The sequence below is a fragment of the Trichoderma breve genome, chromosome 1, assembly GCF_028502605.1.
Source record: "Trichoderma breve strain T069 chromosome 1, whole genome shotgun sequence".
NCBI lineage: Eukaryota > Fungi > Ascomycota > Sordariomycetes > Hypocreales > Hypocreaceae > Trichoderma > Trichoderma breve.
The window spans coordinates 1,871,065-1,886,088 of record NC_079232.1 but is presented as its reverse complement, the minus strand read 5'-3'; the positions used below and the strand labels follow the sequence as shown (position 1 = coordinate 1,886,088).

At 48.0% G+C, this 15,024-nt stretch overlaps 4 protein-coding genes across 4 annotated transcripts; 3 read left to right on the top strand and 1 right to left on the bottom strand.

Moving 5' to 3' along the window:
* Window positions 1–561: 561 nt before the first annotated feature.
* On the bottom strand, window positions 562–6,509 carry T069G_00604 (ankyrin repeats (3 copies) domain-containing protein; the record flags this gene model as incomplete). The annotated part of the gene is made up of 8 exons (XM_056167814.1): window positions 562–765; window positions 864–5,092; window positions 5,173–5,278; window positions 5,352–5,594; window positions 5,652–5,717; window positions 5,784–5,834; window positions 5,904–6,141; window positions 6,205–6,509. 8 exons carry the CDS (start codon window positions 6,507–6,509, stop codon window positions 562–564), a joined length of 5,442 nt encoding a protein of 1,813 aa, XP_056033130.1.
* A 1,303-nt stretch (window positions 6,510–7,812) lies between these two features.
* Window positions 7,813–8,739, top strand: T069G_00603 (uncharacterized protein; the record flags this gene model as incomplete). The annotated part of the gene is made up of 1 exon (XM_056167813.1): window positions 7,813–8,739. One exon carries the CDS (start codon window positions 7,813–7,815, stop codon window positions 8,737–8,739), a length of 927 nt encoding a protein of 308 aa, XP_056033129.1.
* A 916-nt stretch (window positions 8,740–9,655) lies between these two features.
* Window positions 9,656–12,921, top strand: T069G_00602 (subtilase family domain-containing protein; the record flags this gene model as incomplete). The annotated part of the gene is made up of 5 exons (XM_056167812.1): window positions 9,656–10,712; window positions 10,776–11,006; window positions 11,088–11,605; window positions 11,665–12,192; window positions 12,262–12,921. 5 exons carry the CDS (start codon window positions 9,656–9,658, stop codon window positions 12,919–12,921), a joined length of 2,994 nt encoding a protein of 997 aa, XP_056033128.1.
* An 873-nt stretch (window positions 12,922–13,794) lies between these two features.
* T069G_00601 (CHAP domain-containing protein) lies at window positions 13,795–14,496 on the top strand (the record flags this gene model as incomplete). The annotated part of the gene is made up of 1 exon (XM_056167811.1): window positions 13,795–14,496. The coding sequence occupies one exon, from the start codon at window positions 13,795–13,797 to the stop codon at window positions 14,494–14,496; it is 702 nt and encodes a 233-aa protein (XP_056033127.1).
* Between the last annotated feature and the right edge of the window lie 528 nt (window positions 14,497–15,024).

The following is a 15,024-nucleotide window of genomic DNA, read 5'->3' as shown; positions in this document are numbered from 1 at the left end:
AAAACTACACCTTAATCCTCTGGTTACTGCTAAATACGTATTGGTATCTCTGTGAGGGATCTCATCTGCTGGCTTGGATTGAAAATGCATTCTTATGGGAAGCTTTTTACAATCTAAAAATCTTTGCTCAAAGTCAACCACAACAGTAGAAGATTTGTCAAGATGTGGACTTCGTTGAAGATTGATACTATGTCTACCGTGCAGTTTAGAACCATCTTCCCCTTTTTTTCAGTAAAGCTGGGATTCACTATTACGCCAACAGGCAACTAGGGTTGACGCTGTGTAAGACGCTAGAAACATCAGAAAGCCGACGCCGAGGATGATTGATAGGCCTCTTTTTGGATGGGGTGGAATGGTTTCTAATGTTTATTCGACTCTTTGCGATTCCGTATTTGCACTTTTTATACTATATTCCGCAGCTCAATAAAAAAAAAAAGCCCTTACTTCAATGTTAATGAGTTCGCTTCTTCGTGAAATCAAGCTTCTAGCTAATTGTATTGTCACAATCATACTACTTTTATCTATTTAATCTGCCCCAATGGCATGTACCCACTAAGCCAATCATTCCGAGTCCGAGTCTGTGGATCCTGAAGATTCTGACGACGCATCATCATCTGGAGAATCATCTGGTGTATCTTCAAATTCTGGACCTTCTTCATCATATGTGTGATCAGCAGGATGGATCAGCTCCTTATGACTATGACATTTCCAACATAGATCAAAGTCCGTACACTTGTTGCAATGATAGGCGAAGCCGTAAATACTCTATATAGTGAGATTAGTAAATCTGAAGCTTGCCACTTATAGAGTGGATGGATGGCATAATGGTAAAACGACGACAGTGACGTGAAAAGGGTACTTACGCATCGACAATTGTCGCACGTTGCTGTCCGAAGGTTTCCCTTTTTGGACTTGTCTTCGTCAGACTCTTCCTTTGGCCCCGACTTCTTTTCATCTTGGTCTTTCTCATCACCGGAGACAAGGCCATTCTTCAACAGCCCAATTACTTCTTCATCTGCGCCGGAGAACCTAGCCAGCTTTAATGGCGTCCATTTTTGGTTTCCAACAGTGACTCGTATAGAGCGATTGGCACCATTCTCGAGCAAAAGTTTCATCACCTTGATCTGCTCTTGAGGTTCTCCCGCGTGTTCCTGATCTAGCCAGTTGCTAGGACCACGAGCTGCCCAGCATAGCGGCGTCCAGCCATCGATATCTGGCTCGTCAATTGCTTTTTTGTCGGCCAAGAGGGATATGATCTTTTCAACAACCTGGAGTCTTCCGGGCTGTGCTGCCCAGTGCAGTGCTGTTCGCCCAATGCCGTCTCGTACGGTGATGTCGCCCCCTGCCGCAAGGATTGCGTCAAAGTTGTCGATGCCATGGAAAGCAGCAGCATGAATAGGATAGCGGCCCATAGGATCTATGGCCTTGACAAGTGCCCCCTTGTCCAAGAGAGTCTTGATTGTGACTGGAGTTGCAGCATAAGCCGCCGCATGGAGAGCAGTACCAGCGTAACCACCTTCCAACGTCACATCCGCTCCATGGTCAAGGAGATAGTCGACCACTTTGTCGATGATTCGATCTTCACCACTTGCGTATGGTAGACACGCTGCTTGTAGTGGAGTTCCGGCGATTCCAAAATCGGTGACTTGATTCACATTGGCGCCGTTTTCGACAAAGAATTTCACAAGGTCCCATTTTGAGTATCGGCAAGCTTGATGGACAGGAGGGCCATCACAAGGTGAGGCGAGGTGAATGTCAGCGCCGTGTTTGACGAGGTATTGGGCGCGCTCTAGAAGGCCGTTATAGGCCGCTATTGTAAGGGGAGTATCGCCTCTTTTTTTGTCCTGAATATTCATATTCGCTCCGGCATTGACCAAGAGTTTGAAGTTTTCCAGTGATACGTCAACTTTATGGAGAGCCGAGTATCCGTCCTTGTCAAGTTGGTTCACATCAATCCTGGATGGAAACTCCAAAAGAACCGACAGCGTGTCAGCCGCAGCAGCCTGGTGCAAAGCTGGCACACCCTGCTCCGATAAACGCTTAAGGTCAGCTCCACGGTCCGCTAGTATTCGAACAGTCTCCTTGGAGGCTTGTGATACGGCACATGAAAGAGCTGTCCATCCCCTCTGATTCTCGTCGTCTCCATCATAAGCCAATTCCAGATTGGCATTGTGGTCTAGGAGTAGCTCTAAACTTTCGTTGTAGCTGAACCAAGCAGCATGCATGAGACTGGTAAACCCCGCGTTCTTGCTGCTATCTGGATCGGCACCGTTTTCGAGTAGTAGACGAACAATATCAGGCTCTGGAATAGCAAAGTACAGAGGAGTTAGATTGCTTGTCGTCATCTCATTAACCTTGGCGCCTTTCTCCAATAGGAACTTGACGAGTCCTTCATCCCTATCCAACGCAGCAATGTAGAGTGCTGACTCGTTATCTGTATTTAAAATGTTGACGTCTGCACCGTGATCAAGGAGTCGTTGGACGAAATCCATTCTCGAGCCGCTTTTGCTGGCGTGGATCAAGACGGGCGTCCCGGCAGAGTCCTTTGCGTTCACGTCGGCATTGTGTGAAATGAGGAATTCGAAAATTTCCATCTGATTCTCAGTGGATTCATAATCAGTAATCATCTGAATGAGGATTGGAGGCTGGATCAATGGACTGTTAGGATCTGCGCCGCTGTCAACCAGCATCTGACATATTTCTAGATGGCCTTTCACCGCTGCATATCGCAGAGCGGTACCCCATAGAGAGGGGCCAGGAAGATTAGGATTGGCTTTCTTATCAAGGAGGAGTTTTACGCATTTCTCGTAGCCATCATCAACAGCTACTACGAGAGGCGACCACTTTTCCGGCGGATCATCAGATTTGATGCCCATGTTAGGGTCAGCGCCCAGCTCCAACAACACCTCAACGACATGATGATGGCCCCATAAGCATCCGAAGTAGAGAGTCGTAAAGCCATCTTCATCTGTGATTTCCATATCGATTTTCCCTTCTTCGACTAAAATCTTGGCAATCTCAGCATGCCCTTGCCCAGCAACATGATGGATGGCAGTTCTATCATAAAGATGGCGAGACGTTATATCTGCATTGTGCTTGATAAGGGTACGAACAATGCCTGCATGGAAATTGCGAGCTGCTTGAGAGAGTGGCGTGGCCTTGGTGATAGGTGTCCAGTCAGCCTCCATATCGGGAGAATACCCCAAATCGAGTATGCGGTCGGCAAATCGATCGAGGCCTAGCCATGCCGCTCTGTGGATGAACAGGGGAGGCCAGGTGGCAGTATCTGGGCTTGGATTGATCGCAATAATTCGATCAAGCATATCCAACATCGTTTTCTCATCCCCGCAAGCTCCAGCGGCTTTGATAACATCCATGAGAGCTACTTCTGACATGTCAAGTCCCTTTATGAGTTTAAGGACTACCTCGTACTGGCCTTTCGAGGCGGCCTCAAGCAGACCTCGGCGTTTATCTGCCTCATCTCGTGCTTCAACCACGTCAAGCAAACCAAGGCCTGCGAAAATTGGAAATAGCGTATTTAAACACGTTGTGCTCCTAGTAATTGGGTTTGAAAGCGCCCAGAAACCCTTTGCCCAGCTACTTGCTAAGTCTGTAGGCGAGGAGTGAGAAAGAAGGTCCTTCAGCTCCGGTTTAGGAGAGCTGAGCATAAAGTGATGCGTCCAAGCTTGAAGAGCGTAAGAGCATAGATTTCCTCGATTCGCAAATGTAGGCGACTCGAAAGATGCGGCGTCTGTTACCTGAAAGGCGTTGCTGATATACTCTTGCACGGCTGGCTGAGAGAGGTATTTAAGACAAAACTGGGCAATATCAAAATGGGCAGTTTTCTTAATCTCACCCCAGACAAACTGGGACTCGACAGATGTATCGGCATCCAGGGCCATGAGAATATTTCTCAGCCGTGGATGCCAGATTGTGACTTCGTTATGTTGTATAACAACAATACCCGCAAGCCATAGCTTGACATTGGAGATGAGTTTGTCTACCACTGTCGAATCAGGAGACACCTGGCCCTCCTGATCTGATCCAAGATAGATAACCGTTGCGAGTTCCCAGACAGTAAGTGGTCGGACAGAGTAGAGAAGCCACGTCAGGAGTCTCCGCATAACATCCGGCTCGGGGGCATTCTTAAGCACCCAGGCGAGTAGTTGTTCCAGATTTTTATCGTCATCAGCCACTGCGCCTGCGTCGAGAGTTAAGGATTGAAGCATGGTGTCAATGGAAATTTCACTGGGCCAATCTTGTCGTACTGCTGCCTGTTCCCAAATGATATGTTTGATGAGAGGATCGTACTTGTCAATATATTGTAGTTGCTTCTCAATAATACTGGGTTCAAAGTGAAGTTCTGGTCGTGCCGTGAGTAGCCGTGCCATATCATCCTTGGAGTCGGTCTCGGCGACGTTGATTAGATCTTCCTTGGATGCGTCAAGATCAAGATTAACGCACCAAGGGCCCGCAAGCTCCTCTGAAAGCGCGCCAGGCTTGTGACTTGTGACGACGACTTTCCAAGAGTTCTCACTCGCCTGTGAGAGATAGGCAAAGTTGTCGAGAAATTGCTTCCGAGAACCCTTGGTACACTCGTCAAAGTGATTTATAACAAACATGACGTGCTCCACCTGCTCAGTAAACCTGAAGCGTTCGAACCAGTAAATGAGGTCTGCCTCCGTCCATCCATGCTCTTCATGGAAACGGGTGAAGGTCAATTTGATACGGTCTGAGACGCCGGGATAAAAACATAAGATTTGGGTCAAGAATGTGGCGAGCATGTCTCTGAGCGAGTCACACCTGACATCGTATCTATCAAAAGAGAAATAGAGCACCATGGAAGTAGTACTCTTGAGAGCATGGTCTTCCATGATATAAAAAAGCTGCTCAGCTGTCTCACGTACGTGTTTGGTGCCATGAAGATAGAGCATTTGTGGACCGCGGTGCTGAAGCCAATCTTTGACATGTTGGGAGTTTTCGATTGCTGCACTGTCGCTTTTTCCACCTTGTAAGGGAAACACGGGAGAAGCTAGAGCCAACAGCTCTCTCTCATATCGGAGCTGTTCCGCGCTCACTGGAGAACTCAAGGCTGGACGGGTCTCATGTTAGTTACATATTGGCTTATGATGCTTAAGCACCTGCTCATGGAAGACCCAGAAGAAATCTCACCCTTCATCAGCCCTTGAAGACATTCAGTAATAGTAGATTCATCGCTTGGATCAGGTATTCTCTTCTCCATGGGCACCCCGAGTGTTGCGCTGTAAGAGTCAAATGCCTTAAAGTTATCGTTAGACAGGGCTGCTCCCGCCTGAAGATCTTATTCTTTTTTTGGTTGGATCATATCTTACCTTGTTCATCTTTGACCAATATATGTCTTGATAATGAACGCTGACTGCCCGGGTGCGGAGAGTGATCTTCGACTCTATAAATAGGCCGTTGATTTCCATTACAGCTGCTGCAAATCCAGAAATAGCAGACGCTGAGGGCCGAATCTCTGCCACCCCCGAGTCAAAGCCACCAAAAAGAAAGCGAGATAGTCTATCTTCCATATCGAAGTGGTCGACGCTTCGATGAGGGGAGCTGTGAAAGACCTGTGTAGTTGTTAGAACACGGTACCTCCTCATACTCCATACAGCCATCAAGCTTACCATGATGCGGCTCATTTCTGCAATGTCCATCCATGAGTCCGTGTCAAGAGCTGCCGTAACTAAAGCCTAGAAAATATTAATGTTAGTCTCAAGGACTTTTGGCACCAAATGAAGCCTTGATATCGAACGTACATCTTTGACTATGAGTCCTCCGATATCATGAGCAACAAAAACAATCAGCCGCTTCTATAAGCATCTTCAGTCAGATCAGTTGCAAGACGTTATTCGAAAACTTCCATTAGATCTACGAACTTGAGTTTCATGCCGCCTCCGAGCGGCCAGCGCTCTCAGTAATTTGAGAGCGCAGTTTCGGATAGCTTGACGGCTTCGTTTACCACAAAATAGCTGAAGTGGCTCGTACTCAAAACGAAGGATTCTCGAGGGCTCGAGTGACTGTGCATAGCTTGAGACCCATTCGCTACTACCAGAGCCGGGCCCTGCCTGAGATTCGTTCTCCCATCCTCCATAAACTCCATGAATTACTACGAAGCTGAATTGGTAGTTGGTGGTTAGATATGAGATGCTCACTTAGAGGTGGTATTTAGACACATACTCTGCAGCTACGGCGGCGGGATCCGGGCTCCCCTCACTTTTCCAGGTAACATGGAGGGGTTCGGCATCTGGATCTGGCTCCGGCTCCTCCTCTGCCTGAGGGCTGGTCTCAGTTTCTGGTTGATCAGCCTCATCAGCCTCTGGGGTTGAAGATGGAGTCTTCTCTTGCGCGGACTTCTTCTCTTCTGCAGCGGCTGATATCGTTACAGCTTCTTGTTCTACTTCTGGCACAGATCCTGGCTCTGGCGTGCCGCCTCGCGGCGAGTCGGACGTGCTAGAAGAGGATGAAGAACCTGAGTCCGACATCTTGAAGTTTGGTACAGCCTATCCAGCGTGAGCGGCAAAGGCTATTGCAGATATGAATGTTCAGAGCATCTGTCTAAACGCAAGCCTGTGAACCCGAACAGGTGAATTTAGCTTGGAAGCTGGAAGCAAATGCGCTCTTCCGGATAAACGCGAGCGGTTAGTATGCTCAGGGCTCTATTCCGCGGCCACTATAAAGCACCGGCGAATATGACGATGTTGACAGTAAATGGGAAAGAATGTGAAGTAAGTTAGCCAAGAGAATTTGCTAGAGGCACATAGGTGCTGATCAAGCGTTACAGAAATCCTATGGCCTCACCGCAAGCTCCCACGATAATGAACCCCTCCATTGACCATAACTGCCTGCGTAATGAGTAACCGCAACAGGGCTGAAGACTCGAGCTGAATGGTAAAACCCACCTATGCAAGCAGCTTGGGCTTGGGTCCGCAAGTACCTTGGAGGTACCCTCCCGAAGATCTGACATGCATACGGAGGTCGCGCGCGCATCGGTTAGAAGGCGCTGATGATCTATCAGTTGCGCCAAGATTGACGCTGCTTGACTTGTGCTCTCATAATGGGGGCTGTGCGTCTAGTTTGCTGGGCAGAGCCTCATCGTTTCTACGCACTGTGCCATTCCCGGGCCGTTCCTTGAGAGCGAAGGAAGATTGGGGCGCTAGAGAAACAGGTCTGGACACCCTGATCCCTGCTTCTGTGTACAGTAGCTTGAATCCCGAATGTGACACCATAAGGACCAATAGAGTCGACTCAAGCAGTGAATCCTTTCGATCAGCGCTCGTGGAGTCTTAAGCAGTTGAGCAGCAACTCTGAGAGTGGTTGGTAGTTGCGATAAACGCGTGAAGACCATGCGGACATTTGTTTGAGTAATTAATCAATCTGCTCCCGATGAGAAATTTGTGTAACACAAGCGAGAATCAAAGCAAGGCTGGCGGATCACTGACCTCTCCGAATTACTCCCGCAACTCCTAATACTATTGTCGGAGGGTGGCAGCGGTGGAAGATGGTGGGATGATGTCGAGTCTAGGCGACGCTACTCACGACACTATTTCCACCACCACCTCGTGATGCAACGTGGAAACTAGCAGTGCCGACGGCGGCTACGAGATCTGCCTTGTGAGCCCAACTACCATTATGAAACGGAGGAGATTGGAGCCATCAGATCCGTTTGTCTTTCAGGCTGATTCCATATCTTCTTTTCTATCTCTACGTCGTTTTCTATAACGCCAAGGATCGACACGTCGCCTTACACAGAGAATTCCTCATTGATCAATTGAACCTGAACCAGCCATGGATCACGACATCAACAACGATCCCATCCCAGATGATGAAATAGACAATGTCGAATTCGTTGATTCAGATCCGGACTCAGACCTTGAAGACACATCTATGAGCATTGGGTTAAACAAGACGGGCGAGCGTGGCAGCGGCTATCATACTCGCAACGACCCTTCCGCTCCATACCAGCGACAAACAGTGACGGAGCGCCGAGGAATCATTGAAGTCCGTTGCAAGTCTCGAGACGTTATCCACGGGGTTCTATCGGAAGAGACAGGAGAGAGTGCAACGCTTCTCGTCTATGACTTCTATCTCGACACAACTCGAAGGTCACGGCGAATTGTGTCCGCCTCACTGGAATTCGAGTTTGGGAATGCTGTTCCCGGAGTTCCGGCACCTCAAGTCCATGCTATTGCTCCTGCGGGTCGAGTAACTCTGCTACCTACAACTCAAGAGGAGTCGGTCACTCATGGAGCCGAGGTGAACGCTGGTGTGAGTGAATTTGGCGCAAATGCTGGCGGAACGGTCAAATGGGAGAAGACTGTGAGCCGCACAACAAACGACGACGCCAGAGTGACGGGCCACATCTTCAGCGATGATTACGGCAAAGGCGTTGGCGCGAGCTGGGTTTTGCACGAGAATCCCACGATCAAGTCCGGCACGCCTAGTTTCTTACGTTGCGCCATTCTGCTCAACCGCGGATTTGACGACAACAAGTTCCAGTGCAAAGTGAGGATCAAGGTGGAGGCAGATTGGAAGTCCGAGATGGGTCGATTGTTTGGCTCAACACCACCAGATGACCCCGTCTTGTTTGACCCCGAGATGCCCCCCACTAACAAGCTAAGAAAATACGACACGGAAAACCTGGGATCCATCGATTTGGACGAGTTTACGGATATCATCTTCGACAAAAAACTGAAGAAGAAGGACGCGGCTTGAGGCACCCCGAGAAAAGGCGTCAATGATTACTATTCACTTATAAGCAGCAAGTAGTATCAGCTAAGATGTATTACGTACATACACTATGTATTCCATATCTAGAGAGCTATTACTTGCTAGGGCTACTATTCCGTACTCCATACTCCGCAGTTGAGTCCACCATTGCAGGTAGCAATCAAGCTCCATCAAAACTTGCGTCACAATGAATCTTCCAACTATTTTTATCAACTAATTCGGCAAGAGTTTCCTACCTAGGAACTGTCACACGAGAATCACGCTCTGTTCTGGACTTGGCTGCAGGGCGCAAAAGCTAGCACGGAGACGGTCTTACAAGGACTCTGCAATGACCAATCATCCAGTAACCAATTCCATGAAACTAGCTAAGGAACCGGGGGGAGGTTTTAGTCCCACGAGTCCGTATAAATTTGCGTTGTCCAAACTGTAAAGCAAGCTTGACCAAAGGAGCACTGACAACCGTGTCTAGTTGTGTTTCACGAAACTTGAGTCATAATAACTCAAGATGGAAATTGACGCAAACACATATTTCCGCGACTCCTTCTGGCTGCCTAGTTAGCTGGGCTAGCTAGCGCGAGTTCCGGCATGTGGGAGTATAATGATGGACGGATCACTAGTCGAGGTAAACATGGATTGTAAGTACATTCGGTCTACTTACCTGCCCTGCATATGATCATGTGGAGCGGCCACGGTCGCTTCGCCAGTCTCGCCTAGACGTTGATATCCCGGTTGATTTGAGGCGAAAGAAGAGGGGCCCCGTTTGGGGGCGGATGTTAATAATCGCGGCTGAAGATCAGACCGGGAATTGAAAGCAAACTCCCACCGTAATACTAGCTCTCTTGTGCATCCTAAGCTGCTATTCCATAGTTTTCGTTGTCAAAGTGCCTTGAGAACGATTACCATGAGTCCCATGATTGACGACGAAGAAAGAGAAAATGAGTCTCTAGCAGTGGAAGAAGATGTTGACAAGGCAGAGTCGAAAGCTGGCGATGAAACGAGCGAAGATGAATCCGACAGCGATGAGGAAGAGGGAGAGGTTACCAACAGGAATGGAAAGTCTGTCAAAGACCTTCTTGAAGAGTTGCTGAAAGAAATAAAAGATGGAAACAAAGATCTCACAAGCAGCAGCCAGTTGAAGTCCTTCAAAGCCAATGGCGGCGACGGCCACACCTTGGCGTCCAACACGGGAGATCCTCGCCAGCCGACAGCTTTACACATCATGGCCGCAATGGACAAGAAAGATTTACCAAAGCTGGACAGTAAGATGGAGCCTCTCATCAAGTTCTTGGTGGAACATGAAAACGATCTACTCAGATCGCAAGACCGATCAGGCCATACGCCTTTATTCCTGGCTATTGAAGCCAAAAAAGAGAAAATGGTTCAGTGGATGTGCGACTCTCACCCAAATATTAGTGCAATCTTGGCCATTTCCAGCAACGATAAAGATAAAATGAACTGCCTTCACATTGGTATCGATAAAAGGGTCAAGTTTTTGGACCTTCTCATTGACAGAGCGGAGCCGGAGACTCTGGCGGCCAAAGATGGAGACGGCAACACGGCGTTACACCTTGCCGTCGAGTATAAGAAATGTAAAAAAGAGCAGCTAGATATCATTCAGAAAATTATCGCCAAAAGCGACGCTGCCGTGCAACGCAGTTCTGAAGACGGTGACTTCAACAACGACGGGCTATCGCCATACCTTCATCATAAAGAGAGTGTCAGGAAGGCTTTGGCCAGGGAGAAAGAGAAAGAGAGAAAGAAAGCCAAGGAAGAGAAAGAGCGTGAAAAGAACAATGCCCGTCTTCGTGGCGAAGCCGCTGAAGCCGACAACTCCACGCAAAACCGAGAGACGGCTCCGAGATCCCAAGGCCCTGGGGGGCCGGGAGCTCCCAGTGTGCAAGCTCCAGATCCCAGCGGACGCCCAGACAGACGGCCGAACATTCAGATTGACTCCTCTCGTACTAAATATGGAGGACGGACACAACCTGCAGCGAACGTGAACTCGCCAGCTGTGGCCACAGCACCTCCACTGACAAATAGAGACGAGATGAAGAAGCTAGCCTTGCGTCCACCTGAGACAACTGTAGCAAAGCCAGCTGCTGACGCAAGATCAGTCACAGACAGCGGCCACAAATCTAAAATCGACGAAGGAACTCTTAAAGGTGTAGAGCGTCTTCTGAAACTTCATTATCTCCGTTCACGCAGCTACAATGCTGCCATGGAAATTTTATATGGGCGCAATACAACTTCAGGTAAGGGAGACAGTTTCTCAATTGAGCTACCGCAGCCGGCCAGTTGTAGGGATATGAAGCTAACCGTCATTTGTTATATAGACTATGAGTTGTATTTCGACTTGTCCGGACACGCGAACATCGCTCAGACTGGTTTTGAGAATTTATTGTCAAAGCTCAAGTTCGAGGATATTCTCCAATACGTTGCCATTCCAAGGCTTAATGTGGAGGTGAATATGAACGCAGCAAACAGTAAACGGTCCCGTGGCACCGGCCGTTCCCCGAAACAGGACGGTGACGGCCGACGAGACTTGTGTTACATATTCGATCGCTTGAGAAAGAAGGGAGTTAAAACAATTCTTAAAGTCATCATTGACGACTCAGTCTCGCCTGCTCACAGCGATGAAGCTATTGAAGACGCCTTGAAATTTATGGACGTGGAGATTTGGGATTGGAAAAGAATAGATTTGTGCTCCGAGGTCATATTCAGAGTGGCATCTAAAGCACGCGAAGTCAACTTATACTGGAGCGGCAATAATGCGGTGCTTAGAGGATGGAGCGAAGAGGGCGGGCTAAAGAGACTTCGAGAACTGAAAACAGTTCATCTACATATCCAGCAGGTATGACCCCTTCTGCGATCTGTATCAGGCGCGGGGTATTTACTGATCTTATTTCTCAGGGCCTTGAAACCAATAGTCGAACGAAACAAAACGTCGAAGATTTTTGTGATCGCATGAGGAAACTATGCCCCGAAGTCGATGTCCACAAGGAGTGGCCGATTATACAAAGAGAACAAGTGGATGCCAACGCTCTCTTGCTCGGAGATCAAGCTGAGCATTCAACCAAACACGAATGGATTCAGTGCATGAAGGAATTCCGACGCCTGCTCTTTGACGCTGAGCGCTATTACGACCGTGGAAAGGTGGAGGAGATCATCGAAGAACCCATCAAGATTGCTCTTATTGACGATGGAGTGGACGTAAAAGATTTGGAATTTAGTTTCATCGGAGGACGAACCTTTTGCACACGAGATGAAGAGCATAATCTTAACGATCCTTACTATGTGTCCAGCACAGGACATGGTACCATCATGGCAAAGCAAATCCACCTGTTGTGTCCTCGAGCGCAATTTTACGTCCTGAGACTGGAGGATCATGCCTCAGAAGAAGGTAATGTCCGGCAACTTACGGCTAAGAGTGCCGCTCAGGTATGTTTCTCTTATACCAGATAACCCTTCTTTCCAACGTCGTTTATAGAAGGTTTAACCATTACATAGGCAATCATGGCAGCAGTGAGGAAAAAGGTGCACATCATTTCCATGTCGTGGACCATCGACCCTCCCGAAGATGAAGAAGAGAGACGATTTCTCGACGCAGCCATTGTGGAAGCTGCCAATGCAGACATTCTTATGTTCTGTTCTGCTAGTGATAAAGGCGCCAAGCAGAACGCAACGTATCCCTCAAAGGCCACGACCAAAATCTTCACCATTGGCGCTGCTACAGCCTCAGGCGCAGCAGACCCCTGGGTTGGTAACCTTGGGAACATCAATTTTACTTTCCCTGGTACCAAGGTCGAAATGGACGGCCCCCGATCCAGCACCGATACCTCGTCGAGAGAGGTTACGGGCTCATCCGTTGCGACCGCTTTGGCTGCGGGTCTTGCTGCCCTGGTTTTGTACTGCGTTCAAGTGCGATTGCTGCTGGCGACTGACCAGGACAAACAAAAGGCGCGTCGTGATTTCCAGCTCCTGAAGAAGCATGACCACATGATGAAGGCGCTCAAGGACATTGGTACGACGGAGGAAAGCAACCACAAATTCATCGAGGTGTGGGAGGTGTTTGGCAAGAAGGTGGAAGAGAAGGAGAGATATGACCAGGAGAGATGGCTCGATCTGATTGCTGAGGTGGGTACGATTCTGTGCAGAAAGATTGGCTAGATGAGGGTTATGAGCATTTCGCCCAGGTACACGAGTAGAAGAAGAGAGCGACAAGGGCTATACCACTTAAACAGATATGATTTGATTACTTTAATTTTACTTTTTGCATCCAGTGTAACCTAGTAGATGTTCAGCTCTGATAGTTGCTAATTATAAGCACTGAAGTTGTCCCAAATTTTCGGCCCGCCAATAAGACGGCACTTACATTCCTCCGTCTTACTCGATCATCGACAATGCCAAATTACAGCCTTGCGAGATGCAGCTTGGAAATAAAGTACGCGAGGGTTACCATATTTGGAAGTCGTTTGAATATGAGCAACTGTCATTCGCCCGACGATTTGCGCCGGTCTCTGCCACCAGGCACCCGCAAAGGAGCATCTGGAGATCCATCTGTTGCTATTGTTAGATCGTGGCGGCGACAAACTTGGCTTCTTCTGGATAGCTCTGGTCGAATTGAAGACTTACTATAGCTTTTGAAGATCAATTATGTCTTTAAGATCCTTGGATGTAGGATCGATTGATGGAGATGACTTTCAGCCGCAGGATCCATTTTGGTCCAATTTTGGAAGTTTTTCTATAAACAGTCTCAATTGATTAAGGGTTCAAAATTTTGTTGGCATAAGCAAAGGTCTATACCGAAAAGGATTATGGTAAAAGATTTGAGATCTTGTTGATCTTCGCAAAGCTTTCTCAAGTGGGCAAATCAGGGCCGAGTTGAAGAGTTCTCAGGTCTAAAGAAATGAGTATAAAGGATGGCCACATCCTCGACAAGCTGTTTGAGCTCACCACTCTCAACGCAGTTCAACATTCAGACATTCTACGACCACAAAACTGTTCTACCCCATCAAGCATTTCTATACAATCTCTTTCAACATGAAGTTCACCGCGATCATCGCCTTGGCTCTCGCCTCTGTCTCAGTCAGCGCATACCCCATCACTGGCGAGGCCGTCAACTGTCGCACTGGCCCAGGCACCAGCTATTCCATCAAGAAGACATACAAGAAAAGCCAAGATGTCTCCGTAACCTGCCAAACCTCAGGCACCAGCGTCAACGGCAACTCTATCTGGGACAAGACTTCGGATGGTTGCTATGTCGCCGACTACTACGTCAAGACGGGCTCTAGCAGCTACGTGACGAAGAAGTGCGATGCGCCCAAGCCTCCCAGCGGTGGCAGCAAGATTCCTGGCCCCATGACCAACGACTATCCATACAAGAACCAGTGTGGACCGGAAGACAAGTGGGCGTACTTCAAGTGCCAGTGTACCAGTTTTGTCGCTTGGCGTATCAATGAGCGACTGGGCATCAAGTTCCACAACCAGTATAAGGGTACAAACTGGGGAAACGCAAACACTTGGGATGAGGCCGCCCGCCGAACTGGTGTTGTGGTCAACAATAAACCTGTGCCCGGATGTATCGCTCAATCGAATGCAGGCAGAGCCGGACATGTCGCATGGGTGTCAAAAGTCTCTGGCGATAAGGTGACTATCGAAGAATATAACTGGGCGCACCCCGAAGGATATGGTACTCGAACCGTGCCTAAGAGCAGCTTCAACTACATTCACGTCAAGGTATAATTCTTGAGTGGATGCATTAACGGTGTTATCATTTGGGTGAATCATCTGTCGAATGCCTACAATGATATTAGAACGGGGTATCATCACGAGGACTTGTATCTAGAAACAGATTTACTCTTATCGATTTCAGTCTCATTTTACTATTAGAACAGTATAAAGGGGGTCCTTGAATTGTTTATATCAAGAGACGAAGGTATTGTGAAGTTAGTTCTATCTTAATTTCCATACTAAGCTAAATCTATACTCGTCAATACGACTTTTAATGCAAATTTGCAACTCTTGACGACTTTAAATGTAAAGTGTGTCACATAGGAGAGCGAAAGCTACTAAAGGTTAAGGGTTGATACACAGATACAAATTCAGGACGACCAGGCAAAAGAGTTGGCGAGACGTGTCCATCGGATTGTCGATACAGATGTTTATTACTTTCGAGACGATAGGATTGAAGAGTTATCGGACACTTATGGAGAGGATACTGATGAAGAAGAATAAGCAGCTATATTGCTATTCGGAATAGCATGAGGAGCT